Source organism: Bidens hawaiensis, unplaced genomic scaffold (genome assembly GCF_021521415.1).
Source record: "Bidens hawaiensis isolate Kalapana, Puna unplaced genomic scaffold, B.hawaiensis_p1.1 tig00002553_1, whole genome shotgun sequence".
Taxonomy (NCBI): domain Eukaryota; kingdom Viridiplantae; phylum Streptophyta; class Magnoliopsida; order Asterales; family Asteraceae; genus Bidens; species Bidens hawaiensis.
In genome coordinates this window covers 2,918,462-2,934,967 of record NW_027491139.1, presented here as the reverse complement: position 1 = coordinate 2,934,967, position 16,506 = coordinate 2,918,462, and the positions used below count along the sequence as shown (strand labels likewise).

General features: G+C 35.3%; 2 protein-coding genes across 3 annotated transcripts; both read right to left on the bottom strand.

Annotated features, from left to right (window-relative positions):
- Positions 1-156: 156 nt before the first annotated feature.
- On the bottom strand, positions 157-3,053 carry LOC143620399 (uncharacterized). The gene has a single exon (XM_077092108.1). The coding sequence runs from the start codon at positions 2,861-2,863 to the stop codon at positions 1,028-1,030; it is 1,836 nt and encodes a 611-aa protein (XP_076948223.1). The 5' UTR covers positions 2,864-3,053; the 3' UTR covers positions 157-1,027.
- Positions 3,054-7,358: 4,305 nt separating this feature from the next.
- On the bottom strand, positions 7,359-12,405 carry LOC143620398 (putative protein phosphatase 2C member 13, mitochondrial). 2 transcript variants are annotated; one of them, XM_077092106.1, is made up of 8 exons: positions 12,302-12,405; positions 11,082-11,357; positions 10,544-10,671; positions 9,866-10,123; positions 9,702-9,788; positions 9,531-9,622; positions 8,102-8,176; positions 7,359-7,988 (listed from the first exon to the last, which is right to left on the bottom strand). In XM_077092106.1, the coding sequence occupies exons 2-8, from the start codon at positions 11,330-11,332 to the stop codon at positions 7,581-7,583; spliced, it is 1,299 nt and encodes a 432-aa protein (XP_076948221.1). In that variant the 5' UTR covers positions 11,333-11,357; positions 12,302-12,405; the 3' UTR covers positions 7,359-7,580. The 2 variants fall into 2 exon arrangements, with proteins under 2 accessions (XP_076948221.1, XP_076948222.1); XM_077092107.1 differs by having other exon boundaries at positions 11,082-11,355; positions 12,305-12,371.
- Positions 12,406-16,506: the final 4,101 nt, after the last annotated feature.

Here is a 16,506-nt window from a genome sequence, read left to right as displayed (position 1 = left end):
TAATTTCTTATACTTATGTATAAGAAAACTGAAATCACCAAATCAACAAATGAAGAAGAGCTTGTACGATCTGAAACAATCACCCACACAGTGGTACATGAAGGTTGATGATTTCATGGGCCAAACACGGTACAAGTGTGAGTCATATGATGTTGTCATTTGAAGAAATTTAGCAGCTCTTATAGCATTCTATTGGGTTGTGTATATGATATGCTGATAGCATGTTCTGATATGAAATAGGTATACAAGTTGAGAAGACAAGTGCTAGAAGAACTCGAGATGAAAGGCTTAAGTCCAACAAAACAGATACTCGGGTGAGAATCATTAGAGATAAGAAAGATGGTTCTATGACACTATCCCTGGAGAAATACATCGGGAAGGTGTTAAGAGAGATTCAATATGAAAAGTAAGAACACCAAGCCTAGCACACCTTTGAGAAGTCATTTCAAGTTGTCCAGTGTCCAAATATCAGTCTCCAAAGACCAAAGAAACAAAAGCATAGATGGCTAAAGTCCTGTAGGGATCTATTATTGGCAACCTCATGTATGATTCGGTATGGAAAAGACCAGATAGAGCACATGCAATCGGGGTAAATAGCCAGTTAATGTTTAAAAAGAGCTAAGCGCACCGTGCCATATACAATTGAATTTTCTCTTCAAGGTTTCTAGTACCCAAAATTCAAACATAAATAAGCTCTCTATGTGCATCTAAGCAGAAGAAAAAAAAAGCTAAACTGAAAAAGGTGTATGAACATAAACAGTTTTGATGCAGAAACAGAGTTAGTCCTTGATTTAGGAACTAACTAATCATACAAAATATATCCAATACATTGTGCTCTATACCATGAAATGAAGGTCAAATTCTCAATCCCAACTCTCACAAATGGTTAGCCCATTATAAACTTTATAAAAAATGATATAAAGAACAAAATACCCTCCATACAAAACTAAACTATTCCCCACCTTTCTCTAACAAAAAATAAAACTAAACTTACCTTCATTATCTGTCTCCACATTATTCATTATCATCATCTCTGTTGTGAAATCTCGGTCTTTGATTCCAGAATAAGATCCAATGGTGTAGCCGCTGGATCGAGCTCAAGGCAACCTTTTGGGGAATTATCGGCCTCTGAACCCGTCAAAAAGTACTTGGGGACTTGATGTGAGAATCTAAACATTTCTTCTTTTGGAATCACTTTCACTTCAGTTTGGTATGTATGTGGATGAAAAACAGTCCTAAATCCAGAAAACTTGACAAGAGGCTTAACAGTAACCCCTTGTTCTTCGTTGTAGTCTTCAAGAACTTGCACCATATCATACTTATGAATCACGTCATCTGGAACGCTCTCGTTCCAATCACGTGACCAGTTTCTGTAAAGGGCCCATACTTGCCCTTTTTTAGGGAGGATAATAACAGACCCACGTGGAGATTTTATCCACTCGACTTTTTGAGAGAATGAATTCAGAGACATGTTGATTTCATGCCTCCCGATTCTAAATTCCCCTAATGTCTTGCGAAAACCGTAACCTAACCAATCAAACGAGCCAAATTCTGAGGTGGTTTTTGAGTTTAACCAACTGATTTTCATCTTGAGCGGTTTTCTTGAAAGAACTTTGTGGATTAATGCATAGAAACGGGGCATTCCATCATCATCGTCATAAGCAGACCAAACTTGGTTATCGTCAAATGAATTTTCAGTTCGATCGAGGTCAAATTCGTGAAAATCGGGGTCGGGAACGCTCATTGCAGGTTCTTCTTGTTCTTGCTCATCTGCTGTTTGGCTTACCTCGACTTCTTGTGAATTTTCCATAGAATCCCATTCTTTTAATTTTCTGAGAATCTCGGATCTAGCTTTTTTCTTCAGCATGTGTCGGGTCTCAAAAGGGTTTAATTCTCTACTTCTATTTACTGAATTATTTATACCAGAAAACCCATAAATATTTCCTGTGTTACCATTACCTGTTGACATGTGATGATAGGTTTTAACATCATTGGTTTCTCTCTTTTTTGAGGGCCACACAGAATATAATTCTTCACGTTCTCGTTTAAGTCTGTCATTAACTTGTTTAATAACACTTGCTGCTTTTGAAGCAATAGTCGGGTCAGTGTTGAATCCAGATGGTGGTGGTGGGCCAGTATTTTGAGCGGTTCTTGCATGATTGTTTGTATTCTGATGTTGTTGAGGAGCAGTTGACTTGATTGACTGAGTTGACTTTGGAAGGTTGGAAGGCGGTGGCATTTCCTTGGCTAGAAAAGGCTGCCGACAGTTGGGACAAAGAAGCGTATGATTGCGATATAAGTTAAGATACTCATAATGCATCTTGCATCCATGACAAATGGTCCAAAAAGTATCAGTTCGTGCTGCCAGATTGTTTGGCTTTGTGGAGGCTCGTTTTGCAAAAATGTTGACTCCATTGGCAGCAGGTGGCGGTGGGGCGCCACCGCCACTTTGTGGTTGAAACTTTTTATTACTCCTCCTTTGGTTATAAGCTAATCTTTTGAGTTTATCAGACAACAAACTCCACGCTTCTGAAAGAAGCTTAAATGCACCATCCGCACCTATTGACTTGTTTTTATCAGGGTGTAACATCAGAGCCAACTTTCTGTAATGTTTCCTAATTGTTTCATCATCATCATTAGGGTTTGCACCAAGAATCCCATACCAATCTGTTTCTCCACTTACTTTATTTTCAGAGGCAATATACACATCAAGAATGGTTAACATTTGAGACACGCCATCGAGCCCGGGAAATAGGTTTTGGGCCTTCAGAATGAATTTCTTTGCACCCGCATAATCTTTATTGGATAATTTATTCTCGGCAATTGTCTTTGCCCTAATCGCCTCGTCTTTATTGCATTCCATAAGTTTTGATGCTAAAAGTAAAAGTCTTTTGCTTTGTGATAAATTGTTGGGTCAAAGTACCTGAAGTATAACCAAAATCAAGAAAAGAATAACACTAATTCAACCTTAATGGCTGTAAGCCTGTAAATGCTTTCTTTTTATAGAATATAAATGAAGATGGAATGAGTATCTCTTAGATTAGGTAAGCAATTACATCCATAGTTATTAAAAGCCCTCGCTTCTTGCGCCTAGGTCCATTTTCAGACGAGGCTTAATAAATGCGCTTCTAGTTCCTAGAAGAGGGCTTCGGCATTGTCTACAACAGGAACATGAGAAAATAAAAGCCGAGCCAAAGAAACGTAAGGAGTGCAATTGAAACTTAGATCTAGGAGAGGTCAAGGGAATTACATTGAATATTTTGTTATTCAAGTTTTGGAATTACATTTAAATCTTGACTATTTTATAACTTTTGGTACTAATTATCAATCAATCAATCATATCCAGTGGAATCCCACCAATAGCAAAGCTATAAGTAGGGTTTGGGGAGGGTGGGATGTACGATGTAGGTACTCTGTACCTCTATTCAGGAATTTTGGTACTAATTAGATTATATTAATTGTTATTTAATAACTTCTGTTTACTTATTTGAAGAATAGTATTATTTTTTATATACATAACATATTTTTAATTCTTATATTTAACTGCGCTTTTTTTTTCTCAGCCCTCGCTTTTTTTGCGCCTTGCGCCTAGGCCCCAGGCAAGGCCTATGCGCCTTGAGTGCGCCTAGCGTATTTGATAACTATGATTACATCACAATTAGATTACTCTTAACTCAACCTTAATAATGTTTTTTTGGACGGCATGTAACGTCACGGCTACCTTTGTGCCTGGCCCCAAAGGGTTATTAGCACTCCATGCCCGAGAATTCGTCACTCGCGTGAATCAAACCCCTGGCCTCAGAAGTAACTAACTCATAGGAAGTTGGCAACTGATTTCATACCAAAATTCATGCACATTATACATATCAATTTATGGAATAATTAGATAATCTAAACAAATAAACCTATAGTAATTAGTAAGATCAAATGATTTCATCACTTCACAACAAGTTATCTGATCATCAAACAGTTTTCCATCAATTAAACCCTAGATTCAGTAATTCGCAAACAACTAAACTAAAATCCGAAATTAATTTAATCACCGGTGATGCAATAGAACAAAACCCTAAAACAGCGTAATTGAGCCCTAGATTCAAAATTGACGAAATGTGAGTGAAACAAAAGAGTAAATTACCAGTTAACATACGAACCAGCATATACGAATTTGATTATTGTGCGACAATTACAGGGTTTGACCGAACAAGAAGAAGAATGAGCCTTTCAATTTGACATGAAATGAAATGGCTTTTAAAAGTACAAGGTTGATCTAGTTTTCTTTACAACTCAACTCACCCTACTCATTTAACTTAACTTGGGTTAGTTTCCTTAACCATGGTTAAGGTCCCTTTCCAATTATTATTTATTGACTCGGATGGCCCATCGTGTGGTTTGCGCGTATTGTAGGTTTTGTTCCTAAGTTTGATAAATTATATGCGTGCTTCAGACTGTTACGAAAGTATAACACGAATGATTTTTGGAATGAATGGGCGTTAGTTTTTCAGTCAAGTTTATGTGAAATGACTAAAATATCCTTAAAGACTAAAGCAAACCATATGAATCATCAGAGTAATTAACTCTTAAATTTGTTTTATTTTGGCCCCCAACTACTTCGTCTTCTCCAACATTTTACCGGCAAACTTGAGTTTTTCGACGAGCTCAATTTCCGGGCACTTCAATTGTTGTGGGCCTACAACATATATACATTTAACTATTTCAGTATTAATTACTCTGATGGTCTTTGTGATTTGATTTGGTCCTTAAAGGTATTGTAGTCATTTCATTTGTACTTAATTGGAAAAACTAGTGTCATCCATTCCAATGACAATTTGTGTTAAGCTTTCGAAATAGTGTGGTGCCCACATGTAATTTCTCAAACTTAAGGGCCAAAGTAGCAATAAGGGCAAACCACATAGACGATTGAGTAATTAACTCATTTTATATATAAACCATGTCGGAAATATTATTGGGCCTATCAATAAATGTTAGCTAATAAGATCAAGTTACATACGTTCTACACTGGTCATGTGATCTTCAAGGAAGTTAAAGTAAGTTGTGGCGGGAGGTTTTTAAAATCGAACTTAAGACCTATGCCAGATGGACCCAAATGCTTAATAGTTACTACTACACCACCTCTTAAAAGCTAAAATACAGTAATTTCAGGTTTCCACGTTATATGTTTTGTAATGGATATTTTTAAGTTAAAGTCGATGGAAGGATTAAATATAATCAATATATTTAAGATCCAAAAAGAAGTGTTTGCTAGTAGGATGTCATGTCGGGTTAATGGATTGACATATGTTGGGTTGATAGTTTGAATTGATTACCCAAACACGACCCATTTATACTTTTTTTTTTGTTTCCAAAATTTCCTTACTTAAAACACACTTACATCCATGTAACTCGGACATAATCTTTGTAGCCCGTTTATTTAGATGAGTCAATCGTGTTGAATAGTTTGTAAAGCGATCAACGGATTAATGAGTTGTTATCAAGTTGTGGGTTCAACGGATCATAAAATAGAAATGGCGTGTCATAAGGACCATATGACAAGATAAAATGGGCAAGTTAGCCGTATGATAGGCGAGAAAAAGGGGTCATATAGGTAATACGAGAGGCCAATCATACGACTCATATTATGTGTTTGCCTAACAAAAAAAACAAGTGATTGAACCACTAACGACATCATGTAGCCTAGGCATGATCAAATCGGTTTGGTCAACGGAACCGGAACCGGTTCGTAACCGGTTCCAATAGTCAACATCACTGTGTAAACCGGTTCCATGGTCGAACCGGTTAGGGAACCGAACCGGTTCCCCAACCCTCGGACCCGGAACCGGTAGAACCGGTTCTGACCGGTTCCTGAACCGGTTCCTACACTGTAACCGGTTTGAACCGGTTACAGTGTAAAATATTTTTTTTTTTCGTTTTTCGTTTTTCGTATCGTGTAATGGTGAACTTAAATCTGTATCGTGTTACATTTGTTGAGTTTGCTATGTATTACGCAAGTCAAATGATGAATTATAATCAAGAGCGGTGTTATACGATTCGTATTTGTATAACATGTTAAATAAAAAAAACATCACTAGTTAAGTTTCAAACAAATTCTCTCCCGTGTGTGGATACTCAAAGAGTTCGAAAGCAATGGTGCGTTTCATCATTTCCCACGATGACGGGTCTACCCAATGAGCGGTGACACAAAGATAAGATTCGGGTAGACCATGTGGAGCCGACCAAACATCACTAGTTAAGTTTATTCCCGTATTTATATTTTCAAAATATGAAATTAGTACCTCTTTGGCCTTCTTCCACAATTTTAAACAATAACGTTTAAGAGTATGACGACTTACGTGAGTGTATTGTGGTTGAAGCGTATCTCGAATCATGGCGGTTAAGCGAGGGTTGTCGAAGTGGCTAAACGGCAAAGCTTCTTGAATCACAAACTTCGCCATACGATCTTGAACTCGATCAATTTGGTATGTAAATATTCCGCCTTCACTATCCAATTGCGTTTGTTGCGACTCGACGTTCTGTTTCAACGCCCTGCAATACGGTCTTTCGATGTGTTTCTTCAAATTTGAATTCGAAAGTGGGTTTAAATAAATCCCACAAAACTTGCACCGAGCCTTCAATGAATGGTCACTCAATTCAACCAAATCCCAATTGCACCAAATCTCTTGATTACGATTATGAGGTACAATACGAACGAAACTTGGTCCGGCGGTGGAACCTTGACCAACCGATGATTGTGAGGCAGCCATAACAACAAATATGAATATAGAAGAAGAGAAAACAAGAGATTAGAGAACTCAGAACGTTGTAATAGCGTTTTTTTGTATTTTTTTGCGTTCGGGTTTGCGTTTTGAGTGTTGTGATGAACTCATTACACCAAATACCTATTTATACTAGTAGTGGGGTGTTTGGGGAGCCAAAAAACGGCCATATTTGACCCCAAACGGTCAAAAAACGGCTATATAACCGTTTTCCAACGGCTAGAATGGTATAACGGCTATAACCGGTTCCGAACCGGTTCCGGTCGAACCGGTTCCAGAACCGGTTCCGGTTCCTACCCGGTCCAACTTCAAAACTCGCAAACCGGTTTCGGATCGTCGGGTTGAAACAGAACCGAACCGGTTCCTACGAAAAACGGGTAGGAACCGGTTCGGTTCCGGTTCGGTTCCACCGAACCGGTTCCAGGAACCGGTTTTGTTGATCACCTCTAATGTAGCCTATATGTTATTTTTTTTATAAAGAGAGAAGAACCTTACAATGTAAGAGTAATAAAAAGACGGTGCATATGGCAAGCATTGAAAGCAAAGAATGATGCCAAAGACTTGTTCTGTATTAATCTATGATTCGCATGATATCAGAAAAAAGGAATTCACAAAAACGAAAATGAGGTCATTATTATCATAACAATAAAAATGTAGGATTAACAAAACCCAGCAACAGAAACAAAATTTACGACGACAACAGATGGTATGACAATAAGCATCCAACAGCCAGTTTTTCTATGAGAAACGCCCCTATCAACAACCTCACCAACACACTATTCATTTCTTGTTCGGTTTTAGGTTTGCGGTTCAGTTTTGGCTTCTGGTTTGGTTGGAAGTCTCGGGTTCGGTTTTGGTTTCTGGTTCAGTTGAAGTCTCGGGTTCGGTTTTGGTTTCTGGTTCAGTTGAAGTCTCAGGTTCGATTTTCGTTTCTGGTTCAGTTGCAGTCTCAGGTTCGGTTTTGGTTGCTGGTTCAGCTATAGTCTCAGGTTCGGCTTTGGTTGTTGTTTCAGTTGTAGTCTCAGGTTCGGTTTCAGTTTCCATTTCAGTTGCCTTTTCAGGTTCGGTTTTGGTTTCTGGTTCAGTTGCTTTAACATGGTAAAACCTGACTACAATGCATGTGATATTGTCAGCACTTCCTCGGCTAAAAGCGGTTTCCACCAACTTTCTAGCAGCCGACTCGGGTTCTTCTTCCAACAGTGCTAGTGAAACAGCATCCTGGCAGTTATGCACACGTCAGCATCTTTATCATATTAAAGTTTTCAATTTCAATACATATTCCAGATTTTGAAATTAAAAAAAAAACGGTTAATATAACATTAATAAGATACCTCGTTAGGTACAACATCCCAAAGACCATCACTTGCAAGAACAAGCAATTCAAATTCTTCATCAAGTTCTTGTTCCTGCAACCATGAAAACACATAATAATTGGCATTCCAATCCTACATTATTTAATATTAATGATATTTTAGATTATTAATCGGAAATGGCTGAAAATTTACCTATAAAGAAAGAAAAACATTTTTTTAATGGTAGACCAACGATAAGTAAACCACACCTAAAGTGTGTTAAACTATGATGCGAAGATATCTTTTTTGTAAATCTACAAGATGTGTGTAACATCTAATGTTTTCTCAAATTATGAATACTACTTGTAAATTGTTATATGTAAAGCACTTACTAAAGAAGGAATAAATAACAGTTGAGATGACATAGTTGGTTACAATTTGATAGAATTGGTTATCGTTGACACAAATGCTTACTGGTCAAGGAATTTTGAAAGAGACTATCATGCCACTAAGATTTACTATGACAACATTCTAAATTTATTGTTTGCAAAAGTTGGATAGTCATTAAAATGTCATCCAACTTTTAGAAACATTTTCTAGATACCTCACACTTATAGTTTGATGGTTATGATTCATGTTAGAATTGATACGTTGTCATTAACTCACTCATGCCTAGACTTACATTTATAACGTATAGTGGATTCATAATTCATTGATCATTAATGATTCATTTGTAATGAACAACATATACACATCAAGTATATTTGCCTTTTTTCTATGTATATAGTCTCTTATATGTATGTATCACATGTATACATAATTTTGTATTTATCTGCATGCATAATAAACCTAATGCTTTATAACGACAAAGACACCCGGCGAATTCATTTCTTTGACCATAATGTATAGTTAATAGTAGTGTGTGTGTACATATGTATTGATGCATGCACATAAACACAAATCTTATGATAGCTTTTAATTTACCTACCGTAGAGAAAAGTATATGGGATCTTGGCTTTCTTTTCTCAATCATACTAGTTCTACTTCAGTTTTAGAACTTATTTCTAAGATAAATAAGTTACTTTAACAGGAAGTATACGGGATCCTGGCTTTCTTTTCTCAATCATACTAGTTCTACTTCAGTTTTAGAACTTATTTCTAAGATATGTAAGTTACTTTAACAGGAAAAGAAACTTCCCTAAAAGTAAACGTCGCGATATTCATAAGATATCACAAAAACGTGCAACATATATTATAAAACGAAAGCCCAAAAGAATAAATGCAATGAAGACGAAAGAGGCGTACTTATATCAGCGTTTCAAATTTCAATACTAAGAAATTCTAAGTTCTAACAATGTATAATGACTACATAATCCAAATAAACACAAGTATAAATCAGATAAAAATTTTCACTTATGTCAAACTAAATCAACAGAAAAAAAGAAGATAATAATGGTTTAACGGTTACCTGGATTTCAGGTTCTGCCACAACAAACTGCTTCAACATACGGTTTCCAAATGCACGTGACATTGCTAAAACACCCCCAACCCTCCAAGTACCTAAGAACAACATAAAAATGAAAAACTGGAAATAAAAACACAGTTAATAATATTGCCAGTTGCCACAATGCCGCCTCACCTGCCCACATGACAACCCCACCAGCATTTTCAATTCTCTTCCTCTCATCACTTCTATTTGGTTTATGATCATCAGATAGAGGAATAGCTGCCAATTGAATTATATGAATATTCAATTACTCATTCTAGAAAATAAGAAAAGATAATAATCTAGAAATAAATTACCTTTTCCTGCCTTTGATATGACAGTCCTAGAATCACCAACATTAGCAACATACAAATGGTTTCCAACCAAAACCGCAGTTGAAGCAGTAGAACCATCATCACGGAACATATCTTTTCCCAACTCCAAAAACTCAGAGTCAGTCTGTTGATAAGTCTCGCTTATGGCTAATTTAGTATTTGTCATAAATTCTGGATGATTCATTAGGTTCTTAAAAAGATTTTCCTTCAAATACTCAGCTGCACGTGAACCACCATGACCTACACAAAACTAACCGAATTCCAGTAAGAAATAGAAATTAAGCATAAAGTTTACTCCTCAGCAAGGATAAATAGGACACTTATTGAAGCCAACTATGTTCAAAACCAGGTTTTGTGGACGAAAATATGTGCATGATTGTGATTAAAAAACCCTTTATCAAAGTTGACGGGTTTAGAGAAGCATGGTTTTGAACAAGGAAATCAGCTGTTGTGTATTAATCATTTATTATGAAATATTTTCCTATTTTAAAATATTTTTAAGTAGCTTTTATTACTTATAGAAGATATAGTCGATTCAAGTACTTCACTGACTTTGTCAAGTAATGGTTTTTGATGATGGTTAAATTTGAAAAACAAAACCAAAACATTAAAGTTGGAACAGTTTTAAGGATGTTATAGTAAGGACAGAATATAACTAACCATCAAATATCCCAAATAGGCAAACGGTCTGCCCATTTATCTTGCAAGTCTTTACATCATAGAAATCCTCCATGCTAGCTCTTTTACCTCTGAAACTTGTATAACCGCAGCTCAATTTTCCATCGTCACTGTCAGGATCAGGATACGTAAGCAATCACAAGTAAATGAAAACACAACCATATTATATATAACTTAGAGAAGAAAATTAATTAACGTCCAAAGTTTCCATTCATCAGTGAGAAAACAATTCTACTTTCTTGTTTGATCAATGAAACAACCTAACCAATCCGTCAACACTAATAAAAAACCAGTAAAGAAAGATGCCATGACAAATGGATATGTAGCATATAAGAAATATTTGATCATCCAAAGTTCCTATCTATAACTGCATGCCAACTCTTTCACGTTAGCATATCCACGCACAGAAACACTTTCATGTTAAAAATTGGACAAATAGAACTACAACGTATACGCTGTATGACAACTTTTCCAGCCTACTGGCAATATAAGAAATAACAAATAATAAAAAAAATATCACCTCTTCCATCCTCCACTAGCAAAGCCACCATCATCATCCTTCTCGGACGAAGTGTTGGTAGTGAGCCCACGACCCGCCCCTGCGCTTGTATCCACCATCATTCTCCTTACAGATGAAAATATGCGATCAGAGGATACAAAAGCAGTCTTCAAACTTGTTTGGAAACTTGCAAACCGCGCCAACCCTGGTGTGACTTTCTGAATATTCCCAGCTTGCAGAATCACTGTCCTCAGATAACTGCTGCATACCATTTAAGATTCCACAAGCTGGTCTGCTCTGCAAAACATCCACCCAGCAAGTTTACAAAAACTCATGTAAATATCCCAGAAAGGCAAACGGTCTGCCCATTAAAGTTTGTTTTAATCTATTTGTTTTATTTCAGTTTTTAGTTTTAAATTCCATACACGCTTATTTCCTTTATTGTAGTAGTTAACTTAGTGGAGTTATGGGTAGCTTTTCTATTCTCTTGTAATCTGCATGTATTAAAAGAAACGACTACGATAAATATGAAGGGAGAGAGTTTATGCTTGAAAAAAATATGTTAATTTATCGATTGGATTAAGAGTTAAATTAATTCGCCTACGCTTGTGTTTAGACACAGTTTCTAAACCTAAGTAGTGAATCTGTATCTTTAGTTTCGGCATCGCAGCCCTGCCCTACGGCTTGTTTGGTGGTGATTTCTGTATCCAAACGAGCCGTAGAACCATCAGTCGGTTCAGTCTCTACCCGTTCCATTTTATTTCAATTTTATATCCGTTACGTGTGGTCCTGTGTATATCAGCTATTTATCTAATCATTTTGCGATTCCGTAATGAGATATCGAGATCTTCCTTGTTAATCTATTTCTAGCATATATATATATATATATATTGACCGAGCCAGTAACCTAACTGATCTAGGCAATTATACACAACTTAAGAGGCATTTTTACTCAAATAAGAGTATGGATCAATAAGCAGATTGACTGAAGGTTGTGAAGTGGATATACGAAGTATAATATGAAAATAAAATATAAATAAATCGTAATTATTATCGTTTACAAATAACATTGACTGATCCAACACGCTTAATTGTGAAAATGAAAACAGAGTGCGAATCTTACGACGTCGTAATGAAATCGTTAAACTGAACTTGAACGCTTGAATTGCAGCAATAATGATAAAAATAATAATAATAATAATAATAAACTAGTCATTTGATTGGATTTGAATCTGACTTACTACTCAAAGTGATGTGGCGGCCAACAGCAACAGATCTAGCGGCATGATATGAGTATTTTGGAGAAGAAAATGAAAAGGAAAAGCGCAGGATCGGAATCTGAGATCGATAGATAGAAAGATATATGCAGATACCAGATCAGAATCTCAAACCCTAGAATTGGAAAACAAAATTAAAAATAAAAAAAGAAAAATCAAACAAGAAGGTTATTAGTTTGAATAATAATATATATGTGAGTGTGAATGTTGGCAGCAATGGGCAGTGGCCTCTCTGTCTCTCAGAATGTCTCACACGTGGCACACTCATGTCTCCACTACTACTCAGGCTCCGGATCCATCATCGCTAGAGCATTCGGGTATCAAAAGTTTTATAATGTATGGATTGGTTAAAAAGAAAAATTTATATATAAAAAGATAAAAAAATATTATTTAATTATCGTGTATTCTAATGTTAGTTAATGGAGAAATGGATGACAATGTTCTTGTACCTATTACTCTCTCTTTATCTATAAAAATTAATCAAAAATACATCTTTTCCAACTTTATATATATATTTTTTTTATTTTTTATAAAGAGCATTCAACATCTCATTTGTCATCTGTATTTTTATTACTAACTTTTATTCTTCGTATTACGGGGTTTACATTATTTGTTTTTAATATTTATATACTTTTTTGGATTTTAATTTTATTTACTGTAAAGAAATAATATATTTTGGGTTTGACGAAAAAAGGGTTTCATAAATAAATAAGATGTTATACCATATTTAAAACTATTTGGGTTTTGTGAAACCCGTGACTTGCTTATTTTTTTTTACTATAAAATTATTTCTTAGTTATAAATTAAATCTTTTCTTAAAAAAATCGAATATTAATTTTTAATATATCTATATTTTATAAGATTTTCATATACAATATTTGGTAAAATTAATTTTTAATTTAGTGAGATGTTATAACTCGTTTAATGGCCATCTAGGTTAGGTGAAACCCATACCCATGAATTCAGATTAAATGCATGAGAAAACTCAATTTACAAATAAGAAAATCTGGTTATATGAGAAAATGTAATGGATCAGAGAGCTTTATTTTTTAAGGATATTTAAGATACTTCTAAACACTAGTTTTATTATTATTTTAATTTTATTTATACACTCATGATAATCTATGTCTATATTACGTATAAAACATATTAGAGGATAAAATGGTAATTGGAACATGCCGGAGGAGACGCCGCTAAAATTAATGAAATAAACGACGGCCGATCTTTCAGTTCATCTCAGGAGCCTGAATCCTACTCTCCGGCAACGTAATTAATTGCAGTTAATATGAAACATTCAATTACTACAATTGAATGGGCAGCCCATTCGACCGTCCGACCCTTAATCATCTTCATCTTCACACAAAACCATTGACAACGACAAACAACAACTACAACCAGTTCAGATGCCAACCACGTCTCCCCAAATTCGTCATCCCTAAATCCTACGATCTCAAACTCAAGCTCACCTCTTGCAAGTTCTCCGGCACTGTCGACACCCGCCTTGAAATCGTTGCCGATAACAAATTCATCGTCCTCAATTCCGCCGACTTCCAAAATGATTCCAAATCCGTCCGCTTTCAATCCGGCTCAAAGGTATTATTATTATTATTATTAGGGTTTATTATTATTAACAGACTAATAATCATAATAATATAGACATGGTTGTTTATTGACATGGTTGTTTAATGTTTTTTCTTCATTTGGCGTGTGTGGAGCATATTGATATCACTCTTTTAAATTTTTAATTGACTTTCTTCAAATATGATGGTTGTGTTTATACTGAATTTCGATGGATACACCCTACATCTAATTTATGATTGTCGCGATTTAAAAAAATTATAATAACTGGATCTTATAATCTTGATTAAAAGTAGCAAAGGTAAATTGGTAACAGTCAGTTGTTTGACTTTTGTTAGTCAAACTGCAGGTCTGAGCTAACTTAAATTAATTGGTTGCAGATTGATTACAAGGGACATTGTAGTCAAAGTGCAGCTTGGGGTTTTGTTCATTTCATGTTCAATTTTGTATACGGAGCATTGAGTTATGAAGTGTAGCCATCTTCATATATGTGGTACCTATGATAAACCCCCTTTTAATAGTTTCTGGTTAACTTTTAATCTTTTATAGTTCCTATGGCAATTGCTATATTGTGTGCATACAGTACTAAGATAAAGTTTTATCTTTTAATCTACTGAACTATTGTTGTTATTAAAAGAGATTATGGTCAATAATTCTTGATTTCATTGATTTACAAAGGCCCTTTAAATAGGCATCATACAACCGAAAAATAGGAAGAGATATACATGAATATGGAAAAGATATACAAGGCAATATTAAGCAACTAATTAAGCTATATCAATTTCTATAATAATGGTGGCATTATTATCAGCTAAGACACCCCCGAAGTTTGAACGGGCGGCGGACAGACGTTCAAACCGGACCTAAAAGACTGAAACAATTGCCGTGAGATTCCCTTTGTGAAAATATCTGCGTATTGTAAGGAAGACGGAACATGAAAAACCCGAATATGGCCTATACGAACCTTTTCTCTGACAAAGTGAATGTCAATTTCGATGTGCTTAGTACGCTGGTGCTGTACCGGATTATCTAAAAGGTAAACGGCTGAAACGTTGTCACAATACACAATAGACGCCTGTCGTAATGGAAGGCGCTATTGAGGATGGAGCTGTTATATGTGCGCCCGTTTCTTCCCAATGGTTAACTGATCACCCGTGATCATCTTCACATTAACCCCAAGGTGTAGGGACCGTCTAATAGTTTCAGCCGTATCGTGTCTTGGTGGGTCAAATAGTTTAACCTGACCTGTTGATCTTATAGATTAGTTATAACTAAACTGTCCTATTTGAAATAAGTCAAACTGGTCAGGTTGAAATGGTTTGGGTTGACCAGCTTGCGCATGTTAGCAACAAAAGAGAAAATTATTCATACACAATCTGAATTTACAGATTTATAAGATAATAGTTTTGAGTTAAAATGGAACAAAACAGGTTCTTGTTTGACCCAATTTGACTCATTTTCTGCTTAACTAAAAATGTTAATACATTTAAGGTAAAAAAATAACCCAAATCGACCCATTAATAAGTAAATGATGGGTCGAGTGGGTTAACTAACGGGTCACAATGGATGAGGTTGACTTATTTGACATTTTTACCCTTTATAGTATAACATAGCCCAAATTGACTATACTGTTAATGATTAATCTTTTAGGTGAAATTTGGCGTGCACCCGATCAATGACAATGAATTTGAGCTGATGTCAGCTCTTTACCTCCAAGTCAGCATCATCAGTCAAGCACTCATTTTTGTTACACGATCAAGAAGCGGGTCTTTCCTTGAACGCCCCGGTCTTCTGCTCCTCACTGCCTTTTTTATAGCTCAACTGGTGAGTTTATTCTACAATAAAAGTTTTACCATTTCTACAGTAGTATCATCTTTTAGATGAAATAAAACAAATTATGATGTTTTATGCTAAAAATACAATTTCAGTGACTTTCTTACTTAGGGGTGGGAACATGTTATTTTAGTAATAATTTATCCTTTTATAATAAATGATTTACCATGTTTTATGATCCAATAAGTACAAATATACTTATAAAGTTTTTTTATTTTATTTTATGAAGATTGCTACATGTATTGCAGGGTAAGTTTTTTTTTTTAATAAAGTTTTGGATGATATTAAGCTTTGGATTTCAGGGTAAGTTTTTAACTTCTTTATGTTAATGTTTGTTTTATCACAATTATAAAAACCATTTTATATTAATAAAATGATTTATGATGTTATATATATATATATATATATATATAAAACTTCGTTAGGCTACTACGCTATTTGTCATTTCATATTTGAGTGTAATGTTTCGTTAGCCCCTAACGAGATTATATTCGGTGAATTAATGCAGTTCAAACGACAAGTGTGAACGTCAAGTACCGCAGTCATCAGTATAAACTTACTATATGAAACAATATTCTGGTAAATGGGAATATCAAGTGCCTGAAGATCCCGCAACCGTGGAATCTAATAGGTGGCCAATTGGTTTTGTCACTTACGGATTTGTTCAGGGAAGGTTAGTATATATATGTCAACCCTTTGTACCATACATCGCTGCTTACATATCTTTTTAACATAACTGATTATGCATCTTAAAACAC

Excerpts from the sequence above, each read along its gene's own strand:
- LOC143620399 (XM_077092108.1), bottom strand. The coding sequence starts at position 2,863 with ATGGAATGCAATAAAGACGAGGCGATTAGGGCAAAGACAATTGCCGAG.
- LOC143620398 (XM_077092106.1), bottom strand. The coding sequence starts at position 11,332 with ATGGTATGCAGCAGTTATCTGAGGACAGTGATTCTGCAAGCTGGGAAT. Across the intron at positions 10,672-11,081 it reads GCTAGTGGAGGATGGAAGAG|TGACGATGGAAAATTGAGCT; the intron begins GTGATATTTTTT and ends TGATCCTGACAG. Across the intron at positions 7,989-8,101 it reads GGGATGTTGTACCTAACGAG|GATGCTGTTTCACTAGCACT; the intron begins GTATCTTATTAA and ends CATAACTGCCAG.